The sequence below is a fragment of the Lates calcarifer genome, linkage group LG9 (assembly GCF_001640805.2).
Source record: "Lates calcarifer isolate ASB-BC8 linkage group LG9, TLL_Latcal_v3, whole genome shotgun sequence".
NCBI classification, from domain to species: Eukaryota; Metazoa; Chordata; class Actinopteri; family Centropomidae; genus Lates; species Lates calcarifer.
Genome location: NC_066841.1, coordinates 14344312 through 14370696, shown reverse-complemented (window position 1 = coordinate 14370696; position 26385 = coordinate 14344312). Strand labels below are relative to the sequence as shown.

General features: G+C 39.2%; 2 protein-coding genes across 2 annotated transcripts in view; one reads left to right on the top strand and one right to left on the bottom strand.

The window, feature by feature from the left end:
- Positions 1-953: 953 nt before the first annotated feature.
- On the top strand, positions 954-22905 carry aff1 (AF4/FMR2 family, member 1). The gene is given in 20 exon segments (XM_018662409.2): positions 954-1193; positions 5372-5492; positions 6431-7282; positions 9545-9586; positions 11063-11149; positions 12123-12156; positions 13554-13617; positions 14087-14228; positions 14356-14580; positions 14582-15364; positions 15461-15549; positions 15694-15919; positions 16102-16196; positions 16918-16981; positions 17099-17235; positions 17461-17532; positions 18299-18392; positions 18518-18561; positions 18704-18942; positions 19675-22905. Coding segments are annotated over 20 exon segments (3672 nt in total). The 5' UTR covers positions 954-1140; the 3' UTR covers positions 19884-22905.
- The window catches only part of LOC108874045 (macrophage mannose receptor 1), a 20326-nt gene continuing 16842 nt past the window's right edge, over positions 22902-26385 (bottom strand). The window contains 8 exon segments of the mRNA XM_018662408.2: positions 22902-23281; positions 23378-23523; positions 24349-24408; positions 24601-24783; positions 24889-25137; positions 25318-25501; positions 25833-26068; positions 26158-26257. Coding sequence (XP_018517924.2) covers positions 23237-23281; positions 23378-23523; positions 24349-24408; positions 24601-24783; positions 24889-25137; positions 25318-25501; positions 25833-26068; positions 26158-26257 — 1203 coding nt within the window. The 3' untranslated portion in view covers positions 22902-23236.

Genomic DNA, 26385 nt, shown 5'->3' with positions numbered 1-26385 from the left:
GACTGGTGTTCTGATGTTTTCCACAATGAGTCAGTGGGATAAAAAGATTTTGTATGTCAAGCGATTGTGCAGATCATAAGATCATACACTGGCTTTAAAGGAAGAAAGATCATGCTTGGGTATCAGAATTGACTATCAGCAATGTGCTTTAAATAATAAATTCTCTCAGGTAGGAAGACCAGGAGACATGTAGTTGTTGCTTTAATAAACTTAAGAAAGTTTTTTGTGACTATTTAATCAACTACACACTTTTTTAGGCTGGTGGCTATTGATAGTGTGTGTGTGTGTGTGTGTGTGTGTGTGTGTGTGTGTGTGTGACAGCTCAAATGAGCCGCAACAGCAAAATAAAAGAAACAGGAAAGACAAAAAGAAAGAGGGATAACAAACAAACAAACAAACAAATGTATTCATACCATTCTAAAGCAGGGATCAAAAGGTAAAAGTAGCATTCACTGCCAGGCTGATCAAACCTTTTATTGTATTTTATTAGTAGGTTTATTTTATTTGGATTTTAAAAAAATATCTTGCCCATCTAATTTGGTTTCAATGTCTATCTATCTATCTATCTATCTATCTATCTATCTATCTATCTATCTATATTTTAGGTTTAAATTTAAGTGAGAAAACTACACTCTAAAGATGATTTGCACACATGCTTTTGCTTTAAACTGGGCTGTCATGCAACACCCAAAACTTTGGTCGGGACCCATAATACTATTTTGTGGTAAAAGACATAAGTAAACACAGATGGCTGTACCATGTCTATCACGCAGGGGTACTGGTGCAAAGTTTGGGTAAACTGTAGTGATTAAGAAAAAACTGTAAATTATATCGCTCTAAATGAATTAATTCTTTATATTTATGTAATATTAATACTTTCGGTAGTGACAGAACCACTTTAGCGGTGTTTTCTGACAGGTTTGTACTGCATTGAGTGTATAAAACTGAGCTTGGTCCCCGGATGGCTGAATAGAGTAGAACAATCCAGTAGGCAGAGAGTGGACGACCCAAACACGCACGGTTAGCAGACAACTACCAAACAACGGCGGCCTGACAGTGATTTAAATTAACAATTTATCTTCACCGTCAAACAATGTGACCGAGTGAGAAGAACACCTTGGCGAGGACTGTCAGAAACACATGACAGCCAACTTTGGTTGTTGTGAGAGGCGCACCATGGCATCTCAGCCAAGGTAGGCAGACACAACCGCAGCTAGCTGCTAGCGGCTGAGCGCTAGCTTCTCAGCCCGACTGGGCGACTAACGTTAATTAGTCAGATACGGTTAGCCTGCACGCTAGCAGTGCACTTGACACGTCTCAAAGTAAAGTTTTGGTTTGAAACTCTGTGAAAGTATCAGAGGGAAGGTAGTCTGGGTGTGGTGGTTTTCTGTGGTTAATGGAAAACTGACTGGCTGGGCTTTAGCTTGATAAGCAGTTCGAGGAAGAGGTGGAATCAGCTGGAAAGAGCAGGCTGGTGTGATTCTTTTTTTTTTTTTTTTTTTTTTTTTTTTTTTTTTTTTTAAACCAGCTGGTCGTTGGGGTTTGTTGTGTTCACACCAGCTACTTTACTCTAATTAACGTTTACATGTTTAGTTTTAAAGCACACGTTACTTGCACACGAATTTCTGTACAGCCTCATCCGTCATGTTTGACTAAGTTGAATTTAGTTAGTGAGGGGAGTGTCTGGGTTACTTTCATTTAACTCTGTATCCCTGTCAAATCCCTGTACAGGACATGGTGACTGAGAAGGAGGCACAGATCATCCACTCAGTAACATCAAAATATAAGTCGGGATATATCAGTCTGAGCTGGAGATAAAAATTTGATTCATGTCTTCCAGTTTGTTGACTATGGCAGTTTTCTGTTTAACTTTCAACCTTAAGTCGTAGCAGTTGTACTCAAATAATTATTTCTTACTAATACAATTAGTTTTGCAACTAATGACTATGTCTATAGAATGTTGTCCATAAGAGTGAAAATGGCCATCATAATTTACCACAGCCTAAGACGATGTGCTTATATTGCTTGTTTTATTCATTAATGAGTCCAAAATCTAAAAATAGTCACTTTACAATCAAAGACACGACAAAGAGAGGCATCAAATCCTCACATTCAAGTTTTAACCAGCAGATATATATTTTGAGAAGACTGAGTAGTTGATTAATCGAATCATCGACTCATTATTGCAACTCTTAATTTTGATTTCTGGCTAGCCAGGTAGGAGGAGCAGTATGGGGATTACACAGAGTATTGTCATGTATTGCACACTAATTAAAAAGTGAGTATTGAATTGTTTAAGTTTTTAATTGAATTAAAAGTAGAATAATACTCTTCATAAACAGTGGCTTTGTTGCTGTGGTTTTCTCATGCATCTCACTTCACACGTTGATAGAAACAGTGAAATTCAGATTCAGTTTCATTTTCTCCTGTTCTAATTTATAGTCACTGCATGCAAAGTAATACTGTCTCTTGTGCCCTGGATTGTCACAACATATTGTTCAATAAGTCTGTCAAGTCAAACATCCTTATAGAGTTTGTCTACAGTTTGTCATCCATTTAGGGAAGGAGAGCATCAAAACTTGTCAAGTATTACAGTGAGGTTGAGGAGAGATGTTGAAAGGACAACTTAACTTTATGTAAATTACTAGTAGTCTTGAGGAAAATGTGAGAGAAGTGCATGCAATCCCAGGTGTCTTTGTGGATGTGTCTTGTTAGGTGAAATGTGCGCACCATTACCACAATGCTTGTGATGTTAGTAGAGCTGAAACAAAAGCTGGAATTGATTGGTTGATTGGCAGAAAACAAATCAGCTGTTTTGCTAATCAATTAGTCTTTTCAGTAACTTTTCAAGCAAAATCCCGAATATTCAATTTAATTTCAGTTTTGATACATTTCCTGCAATGTTGTGATTGTTTTTTTTTTTTTTTTAAATACAGAATACAGCATACAAATACTGAATCACCTCCTCTCTGTGATGCTGCTGAACTGTGCAGAAGTCTGTGCATCTATAACACTGTGTGGCCTTGTTTGTTGATAGTCTTAAAAAATGTACAATGTCCTTGAGGTCTTTTTGGCTGGCTTGTTACACTCTAGAGTTGCAGATATAAGTTTGTGTGTAGTCACAGAGTGTACTTTTTATGAAGAATGTGGATCCTGAAACAAAAGTAGCTTTTTAAGTTATTTAGACATCAAGTGGTGCATAGCTACTGTGTGCAACAATGGTAAAATGAAAAATATTTTGTATCCTCTGTGTGGTTAATTGATTGATTTATATTTGACAAAAGTGCAATAGTTGATGTTTGTACAGGACACATAATTAGTTTTGCATCGGCTGTAATAGCCTCTTTAAATATGAAATCAATATCAAATGTGTGTTATACATATGCCTTATTATGGGTGTGCCTGTTCTGCTTTGTCTCTTCAAATGTTGTGGCCATCTCATGCTGCTTTGAATTCAACCGCATAACAAGTAGTTTTTCTATATGTTGCACTTTCAAAGCAAACTTATTTTTGCTGGTATGGAATTACACCATGCAGGATTTTCTGTATAATTTACATGCAAAAATGCAGGAATACTTGCCTCCTAGGGTTTGGAGTTTCTACTTCTCTTCTGTTTGGGTTTTGCTGTTTCAGTATCAGTGCTGCTTTCTTGTGGGTTATTCTGTGATTTGGATAAGTTGTCATTTCACCTTTTTTATTCCACAATCAAGCAGTTTCTGATGTTTTGTCATCTGTACTAGGTTGTTGATTGCTAGGATGTCTGTAGGTCTTTAAATCTTTTAAAAAACAAAAGGTCTTAGAAGGCATAAGAAAGTCTTAAATTTCATTTACCAAGGCCATATACAGTAACATTAGATATAGTTTTTTAGGATGTAGTTGCAGACTGTCAGGAGATGTTATACGTGTCTGAATTAAAAAGTCGGGCTGCTGTGACAGTGGATAGTACAGCAGGAGGTGATTTAATCCTTTATTGTTGAGTTTCAGTCAGTGCCATCAGATCTGTAGTGAACAGCATTGCTGTTGCTAGCCACAGGAGCTATGAAACTCAATAAATCCATAATTCAGAAATAATTGCAGGCCTTTTTGTCCCTACTGGTTTTCTGACCATGAAAAAGGCATTAAATTGCATTTCACGTGGCATTAAAAAGGTCTTAAAAAATCTTAAATTTAATTGAGTGAATACTGCAGAAACTCTGGCTAGCTCATGGAGTGTATGCCCACAGACTGCTCAGTAACAGTGGCCCAAAGAGGTTTGTGTTGTCCTCTTTTGCAGATGTAAATGATCATAGGTTGCCCAATATTATGATTCAGTCTCTGGAACATGTGAGTGGTAACTCTGGATAGTGTATGGTCTCATGAAATAACTTGGCCCCTGATATTGTTCTAAGCAGCAGAACGTTTGTTTCATGTTTGTTTCCAAAGACTACTCCGCAAGTTCAATACAGTATGTTGCTTTGACCCTGGGTTACACTGCTGTAGGGCCTGGGAGTGGGCAGTGCCAGTTTGTGCTGTCCTAGTAGTTTGTCCAGTCTCTCTGCTCCATTAATGAGTGAGTGCTCATCTGTTTGGCTTTGGTCCCAAATCTGTGTTGTTACACTTGTTGCCATGGAAGCATCCCATTGGGGTTGCTGTCAGTGAGGATGATTAACACTTGTTTTAGGAAGAAAATCACAAAATTTCAAAATGTAGACAAGTGTTCAGTTTGTTTGAGTATATTCAAAGTCTGAAACAGGGCCTGAGGTCATGGGGTCAGCTGTTGTTCCACAATATTATCTACAAGAGTAAACTTTTTTTTTTGCCCGTTGGTATCATATTAGGACTAGTAATCATGATTATCCATTTGATGTCTGTATGGGCTACATGTCTCTTTGGGGACTAGAGACAACAGATGTGAATGTTGTGGTGAATCCTCATGATATTTGTGAGTCTAATTACACTTGTCTGTAGTTATGATGGGCACTGTCTTTTCCCAGTAGACACTGCTGCTCTGCCCCTTGGGTAGATGGGTCTATGATAAAGCCATAAATTTGGAGTCTCTGGATTTTCTGGTGTCTTCAGGCAAAATATTTATCATAAGAATTAGTCACATTCATCATTCTAGGGTTTGCAAGTGTGTCATTGATTCAGAAAATCTCAAATACTTTATACAGATGTAAGGGTCAGGATGTATTGCAGTCTGAGCCACAGAGCTGTGGAGCATTTCGTCAGTCTTAGTGTGATGGTGGGATTTCCATTTTAATATTTAAGGCACCTACTGTATCACTACCTTTGACAGTTACCTGGTTAATTGTATTTAGTGTTCAAGTAGAAATGATGTACTCACAAATGCAGTTCTCATTAAAGTGCTCTCTTTCTTTGTAATGTTTTTCAGTGTATACAATGAAGACAGGAACCTTCTTCGCCTCCGAGCATGGGAACAGAGGATCCAAGAAACCAGCCAAGCCAAAGAACTCAACCCTGATAATGTGCCACTCTTTGGGGAACCATACAAGGTAAATAAAACTTATCATTACTTATTAAGTTTTAAAATTTTGCCGTAACAGTTACCAAAACAAAAAAATTTCACGTACAGTGATAGCACCCAATATTAGATCTATTTACTGTCCTACAGCTTGTACAATGATGAATGAAGATGTATCATGTAATAAAGATATGCTAATCATTTACTCAATAATTATTGTTATTGGAAAACAATAATGAAAAAAATATAAAACAGAAAATGAATGTGGTCAAAGAAAATGATACTGCATTTCTACACATTTCTACCAATTGAGAAATAATGAAATTGGTTATTGTGTTAATAATGGTAGTAAATGTAATGTAAATTAAATTAAATTAAAAAATGTTCTATTCACATTTTTACTAGAAATAACACTACCGTGTACTGCCTAATCTTTGAGTATTGATTGAGTAACCGAAGGAGACTCAGATGAGTTTATCAGTGTTTTTATCAACTCCCCTTCTCTCATCTCTCATCAGAGGAGGCTGATTAGAGATATTTCAGTGAAAAAATCTACCTGAAACTGTAAAAGTGAAGGGAACAAGGATATGATTTTGAAAACTAAGGGTAACATACTGATCTCATCCAGAGTGGAGATTACACCATTGTCTGTAGATAACACACAAATATTTCCTTTGAAAATCTCTTCCTCTTCCTTTCCAGCGTGTATGATTATGATCTGTATGGTGCTTTAGATTATGTGCAGTCAGTCAAAGAAACCGTTGTCTGAGACTTCAAATACAGATCAAATCTTTCTGACAATGGAAGAATTTTAGAGAAAGAAAACAACAATGCGGGCTTGATGCTCAGATGTTCATGTGCTTTTTTTAAATGAAATGTTTTTATCACTTTTTTTCTTGTTTGCTTACAACCAAGGGCTACATTTGGCTCGATATAGTGTAGCTAAATGTTTACCCTTTCTTTTTGTAGACAAACAAAGGGGATGAGCTTTCCAATCGAATCCAGAGGATGCTGGGCAGTTATGAAGATGTGAATAATCCCTGTCCTCTTACTGTTGAGCCATTGCCCGTTCCTTCTTATGCAACCCTCTCACAGTCAGATCAGGGTCAGCCAAACACAGATAAATCAACCAAAGCTCCATTCCACAACCAGGTCCATCACATGTCAACGCAAAACCAGAAATGCTCCTCTAGTAACAGTCACTCCTCTCAGCCCATGAGGACGTCAGCTGCCTCTTCTCCCAACCAACATGGACATTCATCCACTTTTCCAAAGCCTTCTTTGAACCACAGTCAGGGCGGTCAACCTGGAAACTCAGCACGTCAACAAAAGATGAGTGAGGCCTTCTCAGATCTCAGGGAGCGTGTCAGCCTTCCCCAGGAAATGTCTGCTCAGTCTCCTGATGTTAAGCCACTACCCTTCCTACATTCCAGTAACCATGATAACACTGACTTGGACACTAAGGACACCTTTGATAGATATCAGCTTCAGGAGTCTTCAGATCACCCATCTGAGTCTGCCAGCACCACGGACGTTTCCATGTTGAACATTAAGCAGTCTCCGAAAGATGCACCTTTGACCCATGCCACCAAGGCTAACGTGCTACCCTCCCAGACCTTCCCTCCACTCCTGTCATCGAAGCAGCCCAGTGTAGTCATGACCCAGAAGCCAACAGCCTATGTGCGACCCATGGATGGTCAGGACCAGGTGGTCAGCGAGTCACCTGAGCTAAAGCCTTCACCAGAGCCATATGTACCACTACCAGAGTTAATCAGCAAGTCCAACCCGGGCAAAATGAAGATACTGCCACAGTTTTTGGAGGTGAGTGTATTATCTTAGATCTCAGATATGAGATTGGTATTGTTCTTTGAGCAAGAAAGTGAAAAGGTGTGTCTCCTGAAATATTGAACAGTCCCTTTTAATAAAATAGCAAGAGGGTCATAGTCCACTCCTGAGCTAGCCATGACCAGCTGACAGGTACATGTCTGTCAGGCTAATGACCTTAAACCTGCAATGGTCTTGTGGGAAATTGTGTTCCTTAATGGTTGCTAAAAACAATATTACCAGGAAAAAAAAACTCAATAAAAAATTAAATTAAAAAATTATTATAGACTGAGTGAATCTTACAACCTGCTAATGAACAAGGTTCTGTTGCTGGGCTGGATTTTTAATAATTTGCAGTATCACAAATGTAAGTTAGATTTTTTTTTTAAATTTGATTTTCTTAATTTTAGTCATGAACCTGGAAGTTATTAGATTAAATTAAGTACTGTATGCAGTATTTATATTTACATGTATGATTTTGCTGTTTTAAGAGTAGACCTACCTATTCAGTAACATTGTTATTGTGTATATGATTGTGATGTATCATGTAGTACTGAGCCTCTCGTATGGTGTTTCCACTGTGGGGGAGGTTAGAGGACAAGTGAAGTCCTACTGATTATTTCACAGCACTCTTGTCTGGGCTTTGAGTATACTGCACTATGGGCTAAGAGGATTGTGTGTCTGCTGATCTCAGGATGTTCTCTGAAACCTTCTCATAGTTTTGATGTTTCTGCTTGACTGTTCAGGCATTTAAAATAGGCCTTGGACTGGCTTTGTTTTGGAGAATTTGGCTGAACTCCAGTTCAACTCTATTCATCTGTTCTCTGTCACACAAAAACACACACACACAACCCTTGCACCTGCAGCTCTCCACACCTCCCCCCCTTACCCTCCTGCAGTGGTACAGCAGTGTTAAATGTGCTGCTGTTTTCACTGCTGGGACTAATCCAATGCAGGATAGCTAGGCAGTGACTCATTCCCCTATTTCTCACCAACACTCCACTCCAGAGTTAAGTTCCACATCTGCACTAGGTCATACATAAGTCATTTTTGTGTGTGTACATATATAAAAATGTCCCTTGAAAACCACTGAGAGGATGATTGGGACCTTATTTTGGGAAACACTGCATAACAGTAGTAATGTGTTGCTAGTAACTTGCTTTTCCCAGCACTAGTCAATATAAATCTGTTGTGGGTCAGAGAGCAGACTTCCTTGTGCAAACACAGCAGACACAAATGTCAATCAGGCATCTAGATTACAGTTGGACTGGTGTGACCAGTTAATGGTAAGTGATACTGAGCAGATTTTGTTTGCATAAGCAAGTAAAATACTCCACAATCGTGCACTGTGGTGGCCTGGAGTGCAAAACATATTTCATGAAACAAATCAACAAGACAACATTACAGAAACATTGCAGCAGCTCAAAAAACATGTTGCAGTTTGCACAAGTTTTATAGTTTTGCACTTCAGAGCCAATGTGCTGCACTGTTAATACCATGCAAATGTGATAACCTACCATGCACTTTTGAGCACATAGTCTCGTGTCTTACTTATCTGCATAGCATGGTGCATGTGGCAAGCGGTCTGTCATTTATGTTTTTGTGTGTGTGTGTATATGTAACCTCAGCTGCCTCTGATACCTTCACCCCTGGGCTCAGCAGAACAATAAATGAGCTTTGTCACCAACTTACATAACTGCTCTGGGGGCCCATTCACTCTGACCTTATCTCAAACATTGTCCATTCAGAAGGAAAAACTGAGAGAGAGAGATTTGAAAACAAACTGAAATGCAGGACTGTTGACTCATTCACATGCAGTATTTATCTGATGTTGGGGCTGGCCTATGTTGCTGCCAAGACATGCGTCACTCATCTGCTGTTTAAGGTTGTAGTTAGTGGAGATGTAATATAAGACCACATTATATGGACAGATATTTCTAATGTTTTGACCACACTATTTTATTAAGGTTGGTCTTTTCTTTTTCTCCCCTCTGTTTGGAGACACTGCTGCTGCACTTGTAACACAAAGATGAGAGTGAGCATTTTTGCTAGGAAAAAAGTCTCAACATCTTATAATATTTAACAATGCTCTATGTATTTTCAGTTCCCTACAAATTATACCTACAGATGGATTTTTTAAGTTTTTAAGTTAAATCTGATATTTGTTTTAAAGTGTTATCCTCCAACATTTTGTAATTGCATACAGATTTTTCACTGTGATTTTTCAGAGACTCATTATTATTCCATTCCTCTCTACAGACGAGGACGAATGAAGCTCAGTGTGTCGAAGACATCTTGAGGGTGAGTCCAGCTGTTTAAATTTTCATTTATGGTTGATTGTTGTAATGTAATTACAGCAGGGGCTCATTTGCATCTTCTATTCCACTCATTCAGAAATTGAGGCACTTATTTTCTTTGTCCTTAATGCCCATATTATGGTGTATTTTAAAAAACAATAAGCTATTTAAATGCAATCCACATGTGATCACACACAAATGATCAATTTTGCAAAAAAGGATAAAAGTTAAATGACCCATCAAATGATATAAACAACAAACTGAAATTGACAGTAGCTGTCATACATATAAAACATAAAAATAACTTTATATGGCATAGTAGGTTAACTGATATTTCAAATGTTGATATGTGATTTTTAAAAAGTTGCATAAATTACAAATTGATTAAATTCGCAATTTGCTTGTAGACCAAAAAATGGGATGAACATTCACCAGTGGGTTTACTTGCAATAAATAGATATGTAGACTAGTGTAGTTTGCATTGTATTAAAATGTATAGTTTGAATAGTTCTGAAGAATATATTGCCGCCCCCTCCCCCGGTAGTTTAGCAGCATGTTTGTAGTTGCTCAGCAACCTCATGATGTTGAGCAACTGCTGATAAACTATGTTTTCTTTAGTTTCTTACAATAAGTCTTCTGCTCTGGTTCTGCAGCATTTTCTTAATCAGTGCTTTACTGTGTGCTTTCAGTTGTTTACTTACCTCACACAACTCCACTGAGTTTCCAAAGATCAGCATGTGGGCCACTTTTCACTGAGAATGAAAAGTTTAACGTGAACTTTTTCCCTGAAGCATTCCATGTCCTGTGTGATATTTTATAAATTTTCTGCATAGACTTGTTTGAATTATCTAGTGACGTAGCCAGAGTTTTCTTCTCTTTTTTTTTTAATGCTGCTTTGCACTTTGTCGCTCTTGTTTTCCAGCGACATCAGTGTGAGTTTTATCTGTTGTAACTCATTCAAGATATTGAGTCTGATTAGTGCTTTACTCTGATAATGTCCAGCTGAACAGCTCCAGTTGGATGTCTGATTGTGGCATGTATTTTTCTTTGAAGCCTTCTAACCCACAAGCTGTTTCCATCTGTAGGATCTAAATTGCTTAGATTGTGCATCTTGCTGATTTGTTGTGTAGTTAAACTTTTGATGCTGTGTACGTGCTTGTGTTCAGTTGCAAACACACATGTTGATGTTTAGAGAAGCTAGTCGTGTCGCTAGTCCCCATTGTATGTATAGCGCATACTATACAAATTACAATGTATAATCTTTGCACAGTGAAATGGCATTCCATTTTGCATTTATAAAGATTCTCATATGGTCACTTGTAGGTCTACAAGTTTTTTTTTTTTTTTTAACCTGGAAACAAAGACTCCAGTGAGAGTGCACCTACCTGCATTAATGTTTACTTCATATAGAGTGGCACCCCTTTTATAGTTAGCCTATGCTGGTAGGCTCTTAACACACTCTTTTTATTCCCCTACACAGGAAATGACTCACTCCTGGCCCCCTCTTCTAACAGCTATACACACACCTAGCACAGATGCACCCTCCAAGTCCCCATTCCCAGCTAAGGTAAAAGCTGATTTTGTGCTTATTACACACATGTACATAAGAGATGGCTCCTCATTACACTAAGCCTTTCTCCTTACCCTGTATCATTAACTTACCAGTTGAAGGTCACTGTAAGAGAGGACAGAGAACTAAATCCCAATTCTTGTGAAACAATCAAAAGTATTTTTTATGTTGGATGTAGCCAATGCCGTGCTTCAGTAAAGTCCAAGCTCCCCAAATCAAGTGCATATTTTTCAAAATTATTGCCTTTTTAGTGCAGAAATCCCTCTTTGATTCTCCCACCTTATTGTGGTGGAGGAATACTCCCTAATAGCTGCCTATAGGCTTGATGCCAGAACCTGTGTGTTAGAAACACTGTAGCCATGCAGTGGCTTTCCCCGTCATCAGGTTATATAGTGAGCCTTCCACCAGTGTCAACCTTGGGTCAACTTCTCAGCTGCACAACAAATGGACACATGTGCTGTATGTGAGTTTTGATTACATTTGCTGTGGATTCTCATTGTACACGGGGGATGGTCATAGACCCTAACCCTTATTTTAAAAAAAGGACTATTTCGATTGTGGACATACTGATCTCTTCCACCCTGAAGTCAGATTTGATCCTTTGACTTCAGGGTGGAGAGATATCAGTTAAAATAAGTTAGATTAGGTTACTCAAATGATCTTGTTTAAAGCACAGATTACAACGCAATTTTACAGTGACCCTCATGTTCACAAGGGATAAACGCTTTTGATTGGAATGACCTTGTGGCTTCAAATGTTTGATCACCTCATCACTGCTAGAGCAGTTTAAAAGGTTATAAGGCTGGAACTAAAAAAACATTAAGTCTTGTTCATTAAGGATTGATGTGCATATACAGTATGAGTTATTACACAAGTTATCAGTTAAGTATAAATGTAGGTGCAAATGTACAATCTGAAATCCAGCAAATATATGATTAATGCTTTTTTGTTTTTTTTTCTGTCTTCACAGGAAGCAGAGCATGTCTCATCATGTCTGGAACAAAGTGAGTAATGAGGAAAGGAAGCAAAGAACAATTCAGGCAGAGAACAAGGATGAACATGATAGAAAAGAGGAAAGAACAGTTGGGTATAAATGATAGATGATTGTTCTTCTGTTCTGGAAAATCAACATTGAGGGTGAACCAGGGTTAGAGTCTGTTATATTTGTAGATGTTGGTAGCAGGCAGAGTGATCTGTCATCATGAAATCTGCTCTACAGCCTGTAGATAAACTTGGAGGTTTGATCTTCATGGGTGAAAGTTGATGTGACCTAAATGTCACCTTCTCTTTTTTTTTCTTTCTTCAGGCTTTTAATTTTTATGAAAGTAAACTTCTTTGACAGTCCGTCCCATGTATTTTTTTCTCTTCAAAGCCAAGTTTCTATGGCAACTTGTACAACCATTGTGCCCTGTTCTGTGAACTGACCACAAAATGCCAGAGGAGAGAAACAACCCTACAATTTTATCTCAAATTAACCTCAGCCACGGGAAAGAGTTCGGCATGTAGCCGAGAGGAAGAGTGAACTCTCACTACGCTTCGTTCTCTTTTACTGATATATAATTAAGTATTTTTTTCATTTTCAGGCCCTCTGACCTATTTCAGCTCATTAATTTCTCTCCCATGGCTTATATATAAAGTCACTTTCACAAGGGGGGCAATTTACAAACAGTAAATTCTCAGAGACCACAAAAATAGTGCATAATGTATAGTGCCATACAAAAGTGCACATTCCACAGTGTAAGACATTGTGTTAAAAGCCAAACTCAGGTCAGTCTCTTGTTTAGTCAGTGCAATATTACACTTTCATAAAGTAAATTCAATTCATATCAAGTGGTACTGCCTGCTTGACCAGTTTTTTACAGTAAGTTTTTCGCAGCTGACAAAATAGTGTGTTGCTGTGTTCTATTTAAATACACTGACAAGAAAGTTGTATGTGAACTAAAGCATCTGAGTTTGGAAAGTTAACAAATATTCAAGAATATGTGACTGTGTTGTTCTATATGCTGACAGCAATCTACTGAATTGTAGAAATGAAGCACAGTCTGATCTTTTTGACATGAATGATGTAGGTAACATGATTAATTCAAGAAATAATTAACTTAATAAGGTGCAGGAACAGTTACATAATCATCCTGGAGATGTAGTTCATCATTTGAACTGGGTTTTTTTTTTTTTACAACAGTGACACATTAGATTTTTAGTTGAAATAGACATGTGGCTGTGATTTTGTAATTTTGAATCTATTAGGAAGCATCATTTTTGACTGCAGATTAGTTAGCAGCAGGTTGGTTAAGCACTAAAATGGTCAGCTACAGTGTATGGATGCCAGATCCTTGTGAGCACTGAGCAACATGAACTGATGTTGTCTTTTTTGTTTGTTTCTTTCTTTATTCCTTTCCAGAAAGCTATGACTCTGCTCCTCCTCCTACAGATCCATCCCAGCTTAACCAGCCAAGCGCCTCATCGTAAGTGACATGGCTCCTCTACCTTTTTTGCTGTCATTGCACAACATGAAAAGATGAACAACTGAAGCTTGAGTTGCAGCCGCAAGGCCCACTGAATGTTACTGAACTTGAGAGAGACTGTTATATACTTGTAGCTTCCATGGAGTTTAATCAAGCTGGCTTCATCAGGGCTTCTGATGTAGACTATACAGGCTATTTTCAACCAGTTGTACATGATCATCCGATCACAAAGACTGCTGTTAATTAGACTAGTTCACGTAGCAAAGGTGCATTTCACACATCGTGCAATTAGAAGAATAGAATTACAAATATATAAAACTTTTATAGAATGTTCAAATTGCAACTTCTTTGAATGTTACATTTGCCAGATGCACTGTTTTCCAGTATAGCCAGGGCACGTAGGCAACAATGTTATGTGTTATTTCATTATAATGGATATTATTGTGGTGTTTGTGTACACGCGCCATAGTTCATTTGAAGCAGCACATTCCAGCGGGGTAGAGTCCGCCAGCTCCAGCGACTCAGAGAGTAGCTCAAGATCAGAGTCGGACAGCGAAAGCACCACAGAGGAGCCACCTGAACCCCCAGTGAGCATCTCACTTAAAACGGAGGTAATTGTTTGTCTTCTTTGTATATCTACACATATTGAATAAAGGACTCATGAACGTGCACTCTCTGAACTGTTTCCTTTTGCTCTTCCTCATTTTTTTGAATTGCAATGCTTGTGTCTTTTTGTAGCCTGATGCTCCAGCAGTGAGTGACTGGCAGTTGGGGAACTGGATCAGGTCCAACCAACAGAACTCGAGCACTGAAAGCCAAGGCGGTACTCATGTCACCGGGAGCCCCACTCACAAACAGCTACTGCCCACTCAAAGCTCCAAGCACTCCAGTGTAGAGGTGGTTGACCCTGCCAGGGAGTCCATGCCTCAGCTTTCTTCTCACCAAAAAGAGCTCAGCGAAAATCCTTGCCAAACCCCAGCAGTGCAGAGAAAGCCCTCAGGACAACTGTTGCCAGCAGAGTAGCCAAAAATCCCCTTCCGCTGATTTCAGGAAACTGTCATGCAATATGCACCCCTCAAAACCAGCAAAGGAAGGCTGCCCAGATCACAGTGACACAGCTGTCAGTGTTAAGTGTGAGGAAATCGTAGCCACAAGAGACAAAGACCCGTGTTTCACAGATAGGCCCAGGGTAAAGACGAAAACAAAACACTGCAAGAAAAGCAAGAGCAGCAGTGACTCTAAACAAGACAGAAAACGAACTTATAAACACACGTCTCTTGACAAGCGGAAGGCTGGATCAGAGCCTGAAGCCACGCCAGTCGTGAACGGTCATTGTCCATCTTGTGGCGTGAGATATCCTAACCCCTGCTCCTGCCCCACCCAGAGTCCTTCTCTGCAGCGTGACCAGTCTTCTCCTGCCCCACCACTAAGAATCGACTGTAGCAAACCCAAGGCAGAGACCTGCAGGAGGGGCACCAAGAGGCCTCACAAAACAACCTACAAGCACTCTGAGAAGACCGCGAATACAACCAAGGGTTCTCGGAACCTCCACAGGCCTCCCAGATCCCTGCTGGTGAAGATCGATCTAAGTCTGCTCTCAAGAGTCCCCCAGATGCCTGGCAACCACCAGGAGATACCCAGCAATGGAAAGAGATCTGCACTGGCTGTAGAGCAAGATGGAGGAGGGGGTGACGCTCCTACAACACACAAACACAGCAAAACCAGCAAAAAGAGCATACCTCCAAATGTGAGAAATCTGAGGGTGATGGTCTGTTCTAGTCATCATACATTTACATAATCGCAGTCCTATTTTTATCATAATATATTATTTGTTGTCTTCTAGGTTGAGGTAGACAATAAAAGTCTCCCCAGGAAGAAACCAAGGCTGGAAAACAAGAATACCTCATCAGCTCATGTGTCTGTCAAACTGGAGTAGGTCCCCCTAAATTAGAGGAATCCCATACTTGTTTTTACGAGCGATAGCATTAACTTTTCTTTAATTAAATGTCTCTTTTATTGTGGCTTTGTGTGAGTGGGTTCAGCCAGATGACACAAGCTCTTTCATCTTGTCCACAGAAGTTCCAGCAATCCAGCAGAGGAGCAGGAGAGAAAGAGGGCCAAGAAAAATCCTGTATCTATGCAGCAGCCTGCAACACCCAAAGACACTGCTAAAGACTCAAAGGTACACAAACGCTGTTCAGGGGAGACCCAGGAGTCCAGTAAGAAGACTGTAAAGAGCAAGAACTCCTGCAAGCACAAGAAGAGGAGTGTAAAAAACACAGAGCACCCACACTCTGAAAAGGTAACCATCCAGACAAAGTGCCATGATTATAAATAATAAGTTAGTGCATTGTGTCCTTTTCTCTAGACAAGTTTCTGCAAGTTCTAATAGTTTTAGTGATTGTTAACAGTGAAGAGGCTTATTATTTCATGGAAATGGAAACCATTCAAATTTTAACCAAATGTCTGTCCCTGCAATCCTAGCAGAAACCTCCTAATAGCAGCCTTGCCGTCCCATCATCTTCACAGTCCAACAAAGAAGTATTGATCAACAGGCCTTTGCTCAAGTTTGAGGACAGGTAAGATTTCTTTTTGTGGAATTGTGCTAAATTATATTATTTTGTTTGTATCCATGTCCCCTAAAATCCTGCTGCTCAGCAGAGCTAGCTGGGTTTTCTCCACATAGTGCAAAACATCCTCTATTTCCAGAGAGATGTGTCTGTTGTCTCATGGGAAAACAGATTTGTAAGAGGCAGAGCTGGTTTTAGCTGTGTGCCCAAAACCTTTGCCAATGAGCTTTGGTGATAGTTGGTGCCACCTACATAGCCGAAACTCCCAACATGTTAGGACAGCTCTCATGCTGTCTTTAAAAGCTACAATAAGCGGTAGAATGCCTTTCAAAGTATGAACAAATGTGTGCCCTGCTAATCATTTTAAATTGTGTTTTCACAATGAAACACTAAATAAATATGAGCCCAGTTTTCCCTTTTCTCCTGCATGGCCCCTGTCTTGTCTTATAAGCATGCACGAACAGAGATGACAGCTGTCTTGTCTGCCAAGAGATTAAAGCTGTGACTTTCACTATGGCCTCAGTAAAACCAGGTGCTTTTCAGGAATTGCCAAGAGACATAAATAAGAAAATCACAGCTTGGATGACTCAGCAATTTAAAAGTATAATTTCCTCTGATTTTAATGAAATTGTTGCCACAGTTTTAATGGGTTTATTTCTCATAACTTAAATTGTGTATTATTAGTTGTATATTGTTGTTACTCATCTAAGACTGCTTCTCTGACCTGCAGGCAGTATCCAGTGAAGCATTACATAAAGGAGGCCAAAAGACTGAAGCACAAAGCAGATGCAGAGGTAGGTTTCTCTTTTTGTTTCTTCTGAATTCATTTTCTAACATGTTCTGCAGTTCAAACGGTACTCCAAGTCAATAATAACCAAACTATATTTGTTTGTTGCTCTCTCCCTCTCTAGTCAGATAAGCTCAGTAAAGCTTTCAACTACCTGGATGCGGCCATGTTCTTTGTTGAGAGTGGCATCGCCATGGAAAAAGATCCACAGATTTCAATGTCTTCCTACACTATGTTTGCAGAGACAGTGGAGCTCCTCAAGTGAGAACCCAGTTTCATCATACATCAGCTGTAATTTAAGTAGTTGTATAGTAATTATTAGTTTGCAGACCCATAAAGTGCAGGTTAAACTCTTCTTCTACCCTGTCATGGTCATGTTTTTTTCTATATCTAAGTTAAATTTCAGGCTGTAACGTGAAGTTTTTTGCCCTGGAACTGATTTTGATTCATGCATTTGTTTTACTGCCTCATTTTCCACTCACACAGGTTTGTGCTGAAACTTAAAAACTCTGTGGACCCTTCTGCTCCACCCTCAGAAAAGGACTTTTTAGCTTTATGGTAAGGTGTAGATGATGCTTTATTTGCTCTTTCTCCTCACAGCACACTGTCTAATGTTAGGTGCCCCTAACAGTACTGTCTCCTGGGGGCAGTGTACCCTTCATTTCATTTAAATCAAAAAGATATTGATTTATCTTAAGAGGTTGTGGAGACTACAGTATGCTAGCTGCAGCTGAATTATATTACAGTGTATTGAAAAGCTGCTAAAACAGTGGAAACAACAACAGCAAATAATCTGCTTGTTAGTAGTTGACACTATCTGTGTAGCATTTATTTAGATGGGCAGTAACAAGAATTTATTTAATGTCCATTAGTGATCCTGCTAATCTAATCAATTCATGGCGAGTTTGTTACATTGGATTTATAACAAAGTTAACTTTATGCCTTAATATCTGTTAAAATCAAATCAAAATGTAGCACATATGGAAAATTCCAAAATTTGAAGTAAGAAAACAAACAGAAAAAATATTGTTCACAATATATCATTAGTTCTGGTAAACATGTACTTTAAAGATGTTATAATTGGAGAATATTTGTATTTTTTTTGTGGTGGTAATTGGATTAAATTGTTGTCTAGTTAGATATAATGTTTTACCACACATATAGATGGTTTTGGTTTAGGGATGGCTCTTAAAAACAAAATGATCATGACGTAATGAGGTGTGCACACAGCTAATAGAAAGATGGTACTCACTAGTCTGTTCTTTGTTTTAGTTTTTTTAATGAACGATATGAATTATTTATAACATTTAATTGTGTCTTGTAGTTTGAAGTGCCAGTCTCTCCTGCAGATGGCCATGTTTCGCCATAAACACAAAACTGCACTCAAGTATTCAAAGACCCTCAATGATCACTTCACTGTAAGTATTAAGCTATTACCACAGTTCCTCATTTCCAGTGTAGCTGTATGTAATTATTGAGGAAAGCACCTGTGTACCATGTTGATACATTACTTACAGTTTTGCAAATTAAATTTCTCTTTCAGAACTCTGCTCAGGCAACACACGATCCTTCTGTTTGCTTATCAAAGTAAGTCATGTAGTTTTTATGTTGCGTTCACTGTTGGCATATACTGCACTGATAGTTAAAGTATGTGAAAAGTCCACACCAGATAGCTTTCTGTAATACACCCCTCCTTACCTCTGTACCTCTCTCCCTCCCTCTTCTTCAGAGTTACAGACACCCCGTCCCCCATGCCGGACATGCCGTCTCCAGCCAACACATCCACCAGCTCATGTCCTGGCTCCAACCACAGTGGTAGCGGGTTGGCTGTGGGCCCTGTTGGCAGCACTGTGGCCGTTCCCCAGGCCATCGAACAAGTGGCATTCACCTACGTCAAAATCACTACGTTATTCTTGAGCGCGCATGACATCTGGGAGCAGGCGGAGGAACTGGCACACAAAGGCAGCGGTAAGAATGGATGGAAAAGAGAGGGAGATTATTTTTTCAGTGATCCACAAATACATTTTCTCTCATTCTCCATATTACTACGATGTATTTAAATTCAAGGTGGAAACGTTAACAAACCCAGCAATGGTAAAAATTGTTCATCTTAATGGATCTAATGGGAATATTGACTGTATAGAGGTTCTTTCTTTTAATTGAATAGCAATTAAGAACACAGCAAAAAACAAACACGAATGACATTTTTCCTGCGCAATTGCAGGCACATGGGTGACATGAAATACACACATGTATAGAACTTCTCTCACATGTGAACACATAATAACCCATAAATGGCGAGGTAAGAAAGTTGTACATTAAAAGTGAATGATAACAATTAGGGCTGGGTGTTATGGTCTACAATAAATAAAAGTTTAAAGGCTAATTTTTGCTCCTGAGTGAAAGTTGAAGAAATCAGACAGTTAATTGTAATTTTAAACTTTTCAGAACATGACAAAGACTTACCAAACACTGAGTCAGTTCTCAAATTTGTGGTAAAATAATAATAATAATAATAATTACAATGATAAAATTTAACCCAACTAAGCTAAAACTCAGCTTACAAAACTGATATTTCAAAGAGTTTAAATTCACTGTACAGAAATTCCCGATGACCATTTTAAATATTTTATGACACCTGAGGGGAATAAAAATCTTTTAATATTCATATTTTTCTAATGTTTTTATTATGTGTTTCAGGTATGCTGACAGAGCTGGACATCGGTTATGGGCCCACTGAGCCTTGCCTCAACAATGAGCTCTATGGTCCGTTATACAAGACAGGGTGTCCACTGGCTGAGACTGGACAGCCAAAAGGTAAAATGACCAACATCCTGCTCCCGTTACTGGACGCCTGCAAACCCTCCATGCTGCTTCTCCCTGCCTTGACTTCACTTCAGCGTGTTTAACCGCTATACCGACCTGAACTGTCCATCAGGTTTGTGTCTTTTTTTTTTTTTTTTTTTTTTTTTTTTTCCTTTTTATGTCACATGGACATCTCTCCAAATGGCAGACACGGATGTCATCTCATGTTTGTTTTTAAGGCTAGATTTGGAATTTTCCAGCAAGGTTACCACACCCATCATTGCACTTGGCACTTAGTCTTTTCTCTCATGTTCACTTCGGTGTCTCTCTCTTTCTCTCTGGCACTTCAGAAAAAAAAAAAAAAAAAAAACTAAAAAACATGGGCTACATCTGGTGTAATTGACACATTTCATGTCATGGAAGGTTTAATGTGCCTCCTTGTTCCTGTATCAGCTGATGTCATTATTTGCAAATCAGGGCTTTATTCAACAGTGACCTTAACCAAATTTGGATGGTAGTACAACAAATATAACCAGAAGTGCCATTTGGTGGTGGTGGTTGGTGCAAGCACTGACACACATCTTATTTATTATTCTTGCTATCACATTGTCACCATACATTTGACTTCTGATCAGAATGTAAACGCAGGAATTAAATAACCACAAAAACTAATGCACTTATAATCATTGCTCAAAAGTATCATATTTAAACTATTCACTTCACATTTATGGCAACTAAATGTATTTAATTTCTCTTAAAAAGAGATTTAAGTTTCCCTGTTTCAGTCTGAAAGATTGGCATCTATCACTGAGTGGCACATTTTAAGTGACACTTTTTATGACTTCTATACTTTGGATGGATTCTGTAATTTTTTAAAGTCTGCATTTTGTTTTCCCCACAAATCACTGTCATGATGACCCATGAGAATAATGGTGCCCATGTCACATTTCTGCTGTTGACATGGTCTAATCTTCTAACATGTAAGTCTAATTCAATTTATTCATTTCAGCTCATTCTTTGTTGGCATCTATGTTTTCAGTTTTTGAAATTTGTGAGATTGAAACACATTTCTTGTGCAATAATAAGTGCATTAATAAGGATAAACAAAAAATGCACCATACTGTTAATGAGACGTTTGTTTGTTCCCCCCCAAGGCAAAATACTTACTGCATGTAGGTTGAATTATGTATAGATTAAAGTACCACATATGAATGAGATGACAAAGCAGAGCAGGGAAGGCTCTTTTAATTAAGGGCATTTATTAACTGTTGTTCTTTAGGGCTTACCTTTCTGCTCCTGTAAGTTGTTAGTTTGCTTCCTGGCTCTTGTTTGTGTCTGTTGAGTGACTGATGGTAGGAAGTTTCAGAGGCGTGGCAGACCTGTGACTCGTGGCTTTGGTATTATGGTTGGATGGCTGCAGGGTCACAGCCTCTTTTCTGGCTGTAGTACTGTTGCTGGTTATGACTTAGGAGTGAGTGGATGGTCTGTTCAAAGCTGACTCGATTTTATTCTCATCATCATGTTAGAGAATTTGCACTCGTGCCTTCCTTAGACAAGCATTGTAACCATCTTAAAAGACAAGTTCACTTTTTTTCCCCAAGGTCATCGTCAACTAGTTCTCCCCTCATTCCTCCTGTCCTGTGGCTGTGAACAGATCCCTTTCTTAAGCGATGTAAGTGATGTGGGACAAACTCAACAGTCATCTGTCTGTGTAAAAGTGCATCCCAAACCAAGGAGGGCATTTTCTAAAGTTGGCCATATTAATACCAAAATCTGGCTTGGTGTTCCTACATCTTTCTGAAAAGTATCAGCTGAACTTGAAAAGAATTTTTACACAGAAAGAAAGGACTATGGATTTTGTCCCCATAACTTGTTACATTAAAACTGCTTTAAGAAGGGTTCTCTTTGCAGTCAGTATGAACAAAGGGAATAATCACAGCAACATCACAATAACTTTCAATGTTTTGAGATCCAATTCAAAAATCCGAACTGGTTCTTTAACTACAGACGTGTCTGGCAACAACTACTCGCAAGAACAAAAAAAGAGGGAATAATTTAACATCCCTGACTTTCTGTACGTAGAGTGGTGGATTCAGTGGTTCACATTGGCACATTTTGAGTATAGTGGGACTACCACAGTCATTTAACTGATGAGAAACGACAGTTGTGTTCCCTTTGTTTTTGCGTCAGTAAGCTGCTTTCCTACGTGCTTCCCACACTTGAGTTGAATTGCAAATGTTTCCTACATCATTTCCTAAAATGGCCAACTGTAGCTTACTAATACTTGTGAGTATTTCTAGTTAATTTCAACGCGCTATTGTACAGAAGAACATCACGTTCCCAAGACCGGCAGGACTGTGCTAGTCTGTACTCTTGTTTATCGTAACTTTGATTCTAAGCAATAAAGCATGAGTTTTGTTGGCTCAGAATTTAAGTGGGTTGTTGACATAGTTATCACAGGGTCTTATTGATACACTGGGGGAACCAAAAGTAATCAATATGAAAACGAGATACGAGAACACAAACATTGGTTTAGATTAATGCATTATAATAGGGCTCATCTTGAAATGAGTGCCATTTGACATTTTTTCGCTTGTATAATCAGTTGGTGTGTCCGTACAGTTACATGCTATAAAAGGGCTGACCGAGGACCACAGAGTGTTCCTAAATTTATTTTCTCATATTAATGGTAAAGTGATATTTTTTAAGTAAGGAGCGTATACTGGTGCCATGGAATTAGGGATTATTTTTACGTACAGATCATCAGCAGGCTGCTATAGTATTGATCTTCACCACAGATGTCTACACTGCATATTAAGTGGAAATGGAAAATTTGGCATTCGACATTCATAAACAGTTTGATTTCATCTGGGTTTTTTTTTTTTTTTTTTAAATGTTCTTGGGTCTTGTCTTTTCCAACCTGTGGCTTTGTTTTCATTATCTTTGGGTGCTGGTGCTTCGTTTATGAATTACTCTGAAACAAGTTTACACTTCTTGTCCAAATAATTATTTACTGGAAAAAACTGTTGAGAAAGGTTTTTGAAGGATGCTTTTTTTTTTCCTTTTGTGAAATATGTAAAGAATTTGTGTTGCAGTGTACACAGACGAATAAACACTGGAAATTAATTTACTGTTGTTTACTTTTTTTTTTTTTTTAAAGAAAACAAGAATTACAGAGTTTCATATTTGGTGGTAAAAGTTGTCAGATAACAGAGAATTACATGTACACCATTCCTCAATTACTCCGGACATTTATCACACTTATTGTTTTAAACATTAAAAAAGTAACTGTTGCACAATATAAGTGCAACACAGGGGAAATGAAGTTCTATATTTTAATACATCATTGTTATTGGTGTATTACAATATATACAATACTGTTTTATGCGTCTGTTTAATGTAATAACTGCATTATTACTGATTTGTTTTAAAAAAAAAAAAAGACTTGAATGATGGTTTATGTGTCTGATTCTCCTGTGAAGTTAGGGTTGGTGAAAGCAGGCTGCAACAGAAGAATAGCACCACTTAGCATTTACACTCCCAGAAAACCTGAACCATCTTTCCTGACCCGACCGTAAGAGGCTAATCAGTGACTTACCACATCGATGTTACTGGTTGTTCTTGTTGGCAGGCTCAGGCTGCTCAGTTTGTAACCCCTGACAGTGAAGACATAGTACAGCAGTCCAACTATCAGGATGAAAACCACCATGGCTGCGATGACAGCACCAGCTATCACCCCTCCATCTGTACAAAGACAGATACAGCAGATAATATTCAAACATGTCCGTAGCTGTAACATCTACACTGGTTGACAACCACCTGCATACACTGGAAAAAAGTAGGAGAGGGTAAAAATTACTAGCCATGCTAGCAGCTCGAGGCTGTACTTTGGCATGAATAAATGACAATTTGAAGATGCTCATGTTTAGCAGGTATAAAAGTTTAACATGCTCACCACCTTGGAATGCTAACATTTCCTAATTTGCAAACAGAGCTCCCTGGGACACACTTGGGTTAAGAACATCCTGTCACTATACAGCTTTACAGTTACAATGAGATGACAGTTAAAAATGGTTTTTGTCTGATCAAATCCAACGTGTCATGAACTTAAACTTCCCCACTGTGTCGATTATTGTCATCATACACATCACATGACGGTTGAGTGAACTGTGTGTTGGTATTTTTCCACCTCAGGACACTCTCTCACCTACTACCAGGTGGTTACATGACAGCACACTGTAGTGCTCAAGACCAAAAGTGTGCGTATCAGGACAAACCCAGACTAATGTAATGGACAAATTAGAATTGCAACCTGATGGTGGCGCTAGACAAAAAATGTCATGGAATCACTAAAGTCATAGGATTCATCCTCTTGGGACTGTGAATGTCTGAACAATATTTAAGACAATCCATCCAATAGTTGTTGAGACATTTCAGTCGGGACAAAATGGTAATCCAACTATCAAACCAACACTGCCGTCCATAGAGCCACAAATCCATCCATCCATTAGATATACTGCTTATGACCAAAGGTAACGCACAATTTTTAAGGCACTTAATGACACTTACGGTTGCCACCTGGACCATCTGTGGGGATAATGGGATTACCGCCATCATCTGTTGTGTAGTCTGAAAGAGAGAGTTTTACAGAGGAGATGCTGTTAGCCTGCTGCCTAACATATTCCAGTTAAAATCTTATCTACTACATTTTCTGCGTTAATTTCCTTTGAAAAATCTAAATGAAAAATGTAGAGATGAACCCACAGCATCTTGTATTTCATTAGAATATAAAAACTTAAAAAAAAAAAAAAAAATTCTTACACTGGCGGTGGCGGCAGGCGAAACCTCTCTTCTGCAGGCAGTTGTTGTCATTCCAGCGTCCATCGGGATACATCTCCACACAGTTCTCCTCGGCCACGTCCCCTGGGTGAAAGGCTTCATTAGGCTCACCGGGAGCCCAGTTCAGGAAGCCCAGAGACGTTTTATCTGTCCAGCCCCAGCCAACTGAAAAACCAGACATACAAAGTTCTAGCATTCAAGTCTGTCCATGTAGTCTTATGGGGGGGGGAAAAAAAAAAAAAAAAAAACACTGTCCATTTTTACACTCACAGTTACGGTCTCTGGTGAGTCCGATCCAGATGTTGTGATATTTGGTGTAGTTGAGGTTCCTGATGAACTCCACCTCCGCTCTGCTGTGGATGGACACCAGCTCTGCTCTCTCCCACTGGCAGTAGTGTCGGGAGTCCGGCCAGGAGAGGCCCTCCTTACCGTTGTACACCAAGTAACAGTAGCGGCCGTAGGGCTCCCAGAAATGCCGACATTTCCCATCACCAGGGGCGGGGGTCGGTGGCGGTTTCTCTGAGAAATGATGAAAAGTCACATAATTAACAAAACTTCAAGCTTTAGACTGTAAATGAAGCTTTTTTTTCTGTAGCATTACGGCTCATGACGGGTGTAAAAGAAAGAGTGGAGAAAACCAGTCAAGAAGAAAAAGGAGGAAAAAGCAAAGATCAATTCAGTTTTCAGTATGAGCTGTACCTGAGGAGATCTTGCAGATGTAAGGTTTCGCTTGGTCACACTTGGTGTCATTCCAGGTCCCGTGGAAAAAACGTGAGGCGTGCATACTCACGCAGCCTTCGTCCTTGATGTTGCTGGGCTCTCCTGGTCCCCACTGAGTGAAGAAAACTGGCCAGCCATCTGTCCACATGTAGGAGCCATCATCCTGCATTACAAGACGAGGACTTTATGAAGTCTTTCCATAGCAATAGTTTGGGTTGAATTAGTTTCCAACTCATTTATCATCTCATGACCCATCAGGTTTATTATGCGACTCTTTGCAGGTGACAAGACCCTAAATCAACTCAAAAATAGTTAAAAACTATTTTACATTGTTGGTGTTTGGTCTGACCTGAGATTGAGCTTTAAGCTCTTATTAACATTAAGAAAATCTAATGATGTTTTTTGGACTGTTCCTTACATGTTGATAAAAATGTTTGACTTCAAATTAAGGTTTCAGGGACCCTAATGCTTTTCATTTGTAGGTAGTTCATCACCTTGCGCCTGAGCCCGATCCAGGCGTCACCTTTGCCCTGCAGCACCGCTCCCGCGACGAAGGCCTGGTCGTAGCTCATGTCGATGCTGGCCAGGTTGCCCCCCTGCTGCTTGCAGGCCGCCTGGGCTGCGTCCCAGGTCGCCGGCTCCTCCACCAGCTTGTAGCAGTTCTGGTACCAGGAGATGTAGTCAGCCCGACAGGGGCTCTTGGTTGGGGGTGGAGGGGCGATGCTGCTTGCTGATGTGGAGGGAGATGGAGAAATATCTTTGAATGAGACCTGAACTGTGATTTAGCTGCGACGAGTGACCACTGGGGTGTTTACTGACATTTCTTCCTGTAGCAGACGAAGCTATGATTCTTGCTACAAGCGTCATCGTTCCACTTGCCAGTCACCAGCGGGCCGTGGGTCATTGCCACACAATGTTCCTGTTGAGAATGACAAGAAGGCTTAAAAGAAGAAGAACTGTAAATGTGCCCTGTGTAGGTTTTAAAATTCACAATGTTTTTCCTGCTTTGCTCCACTGATCACTAGAGAAACTCTGTTATATAGTTAA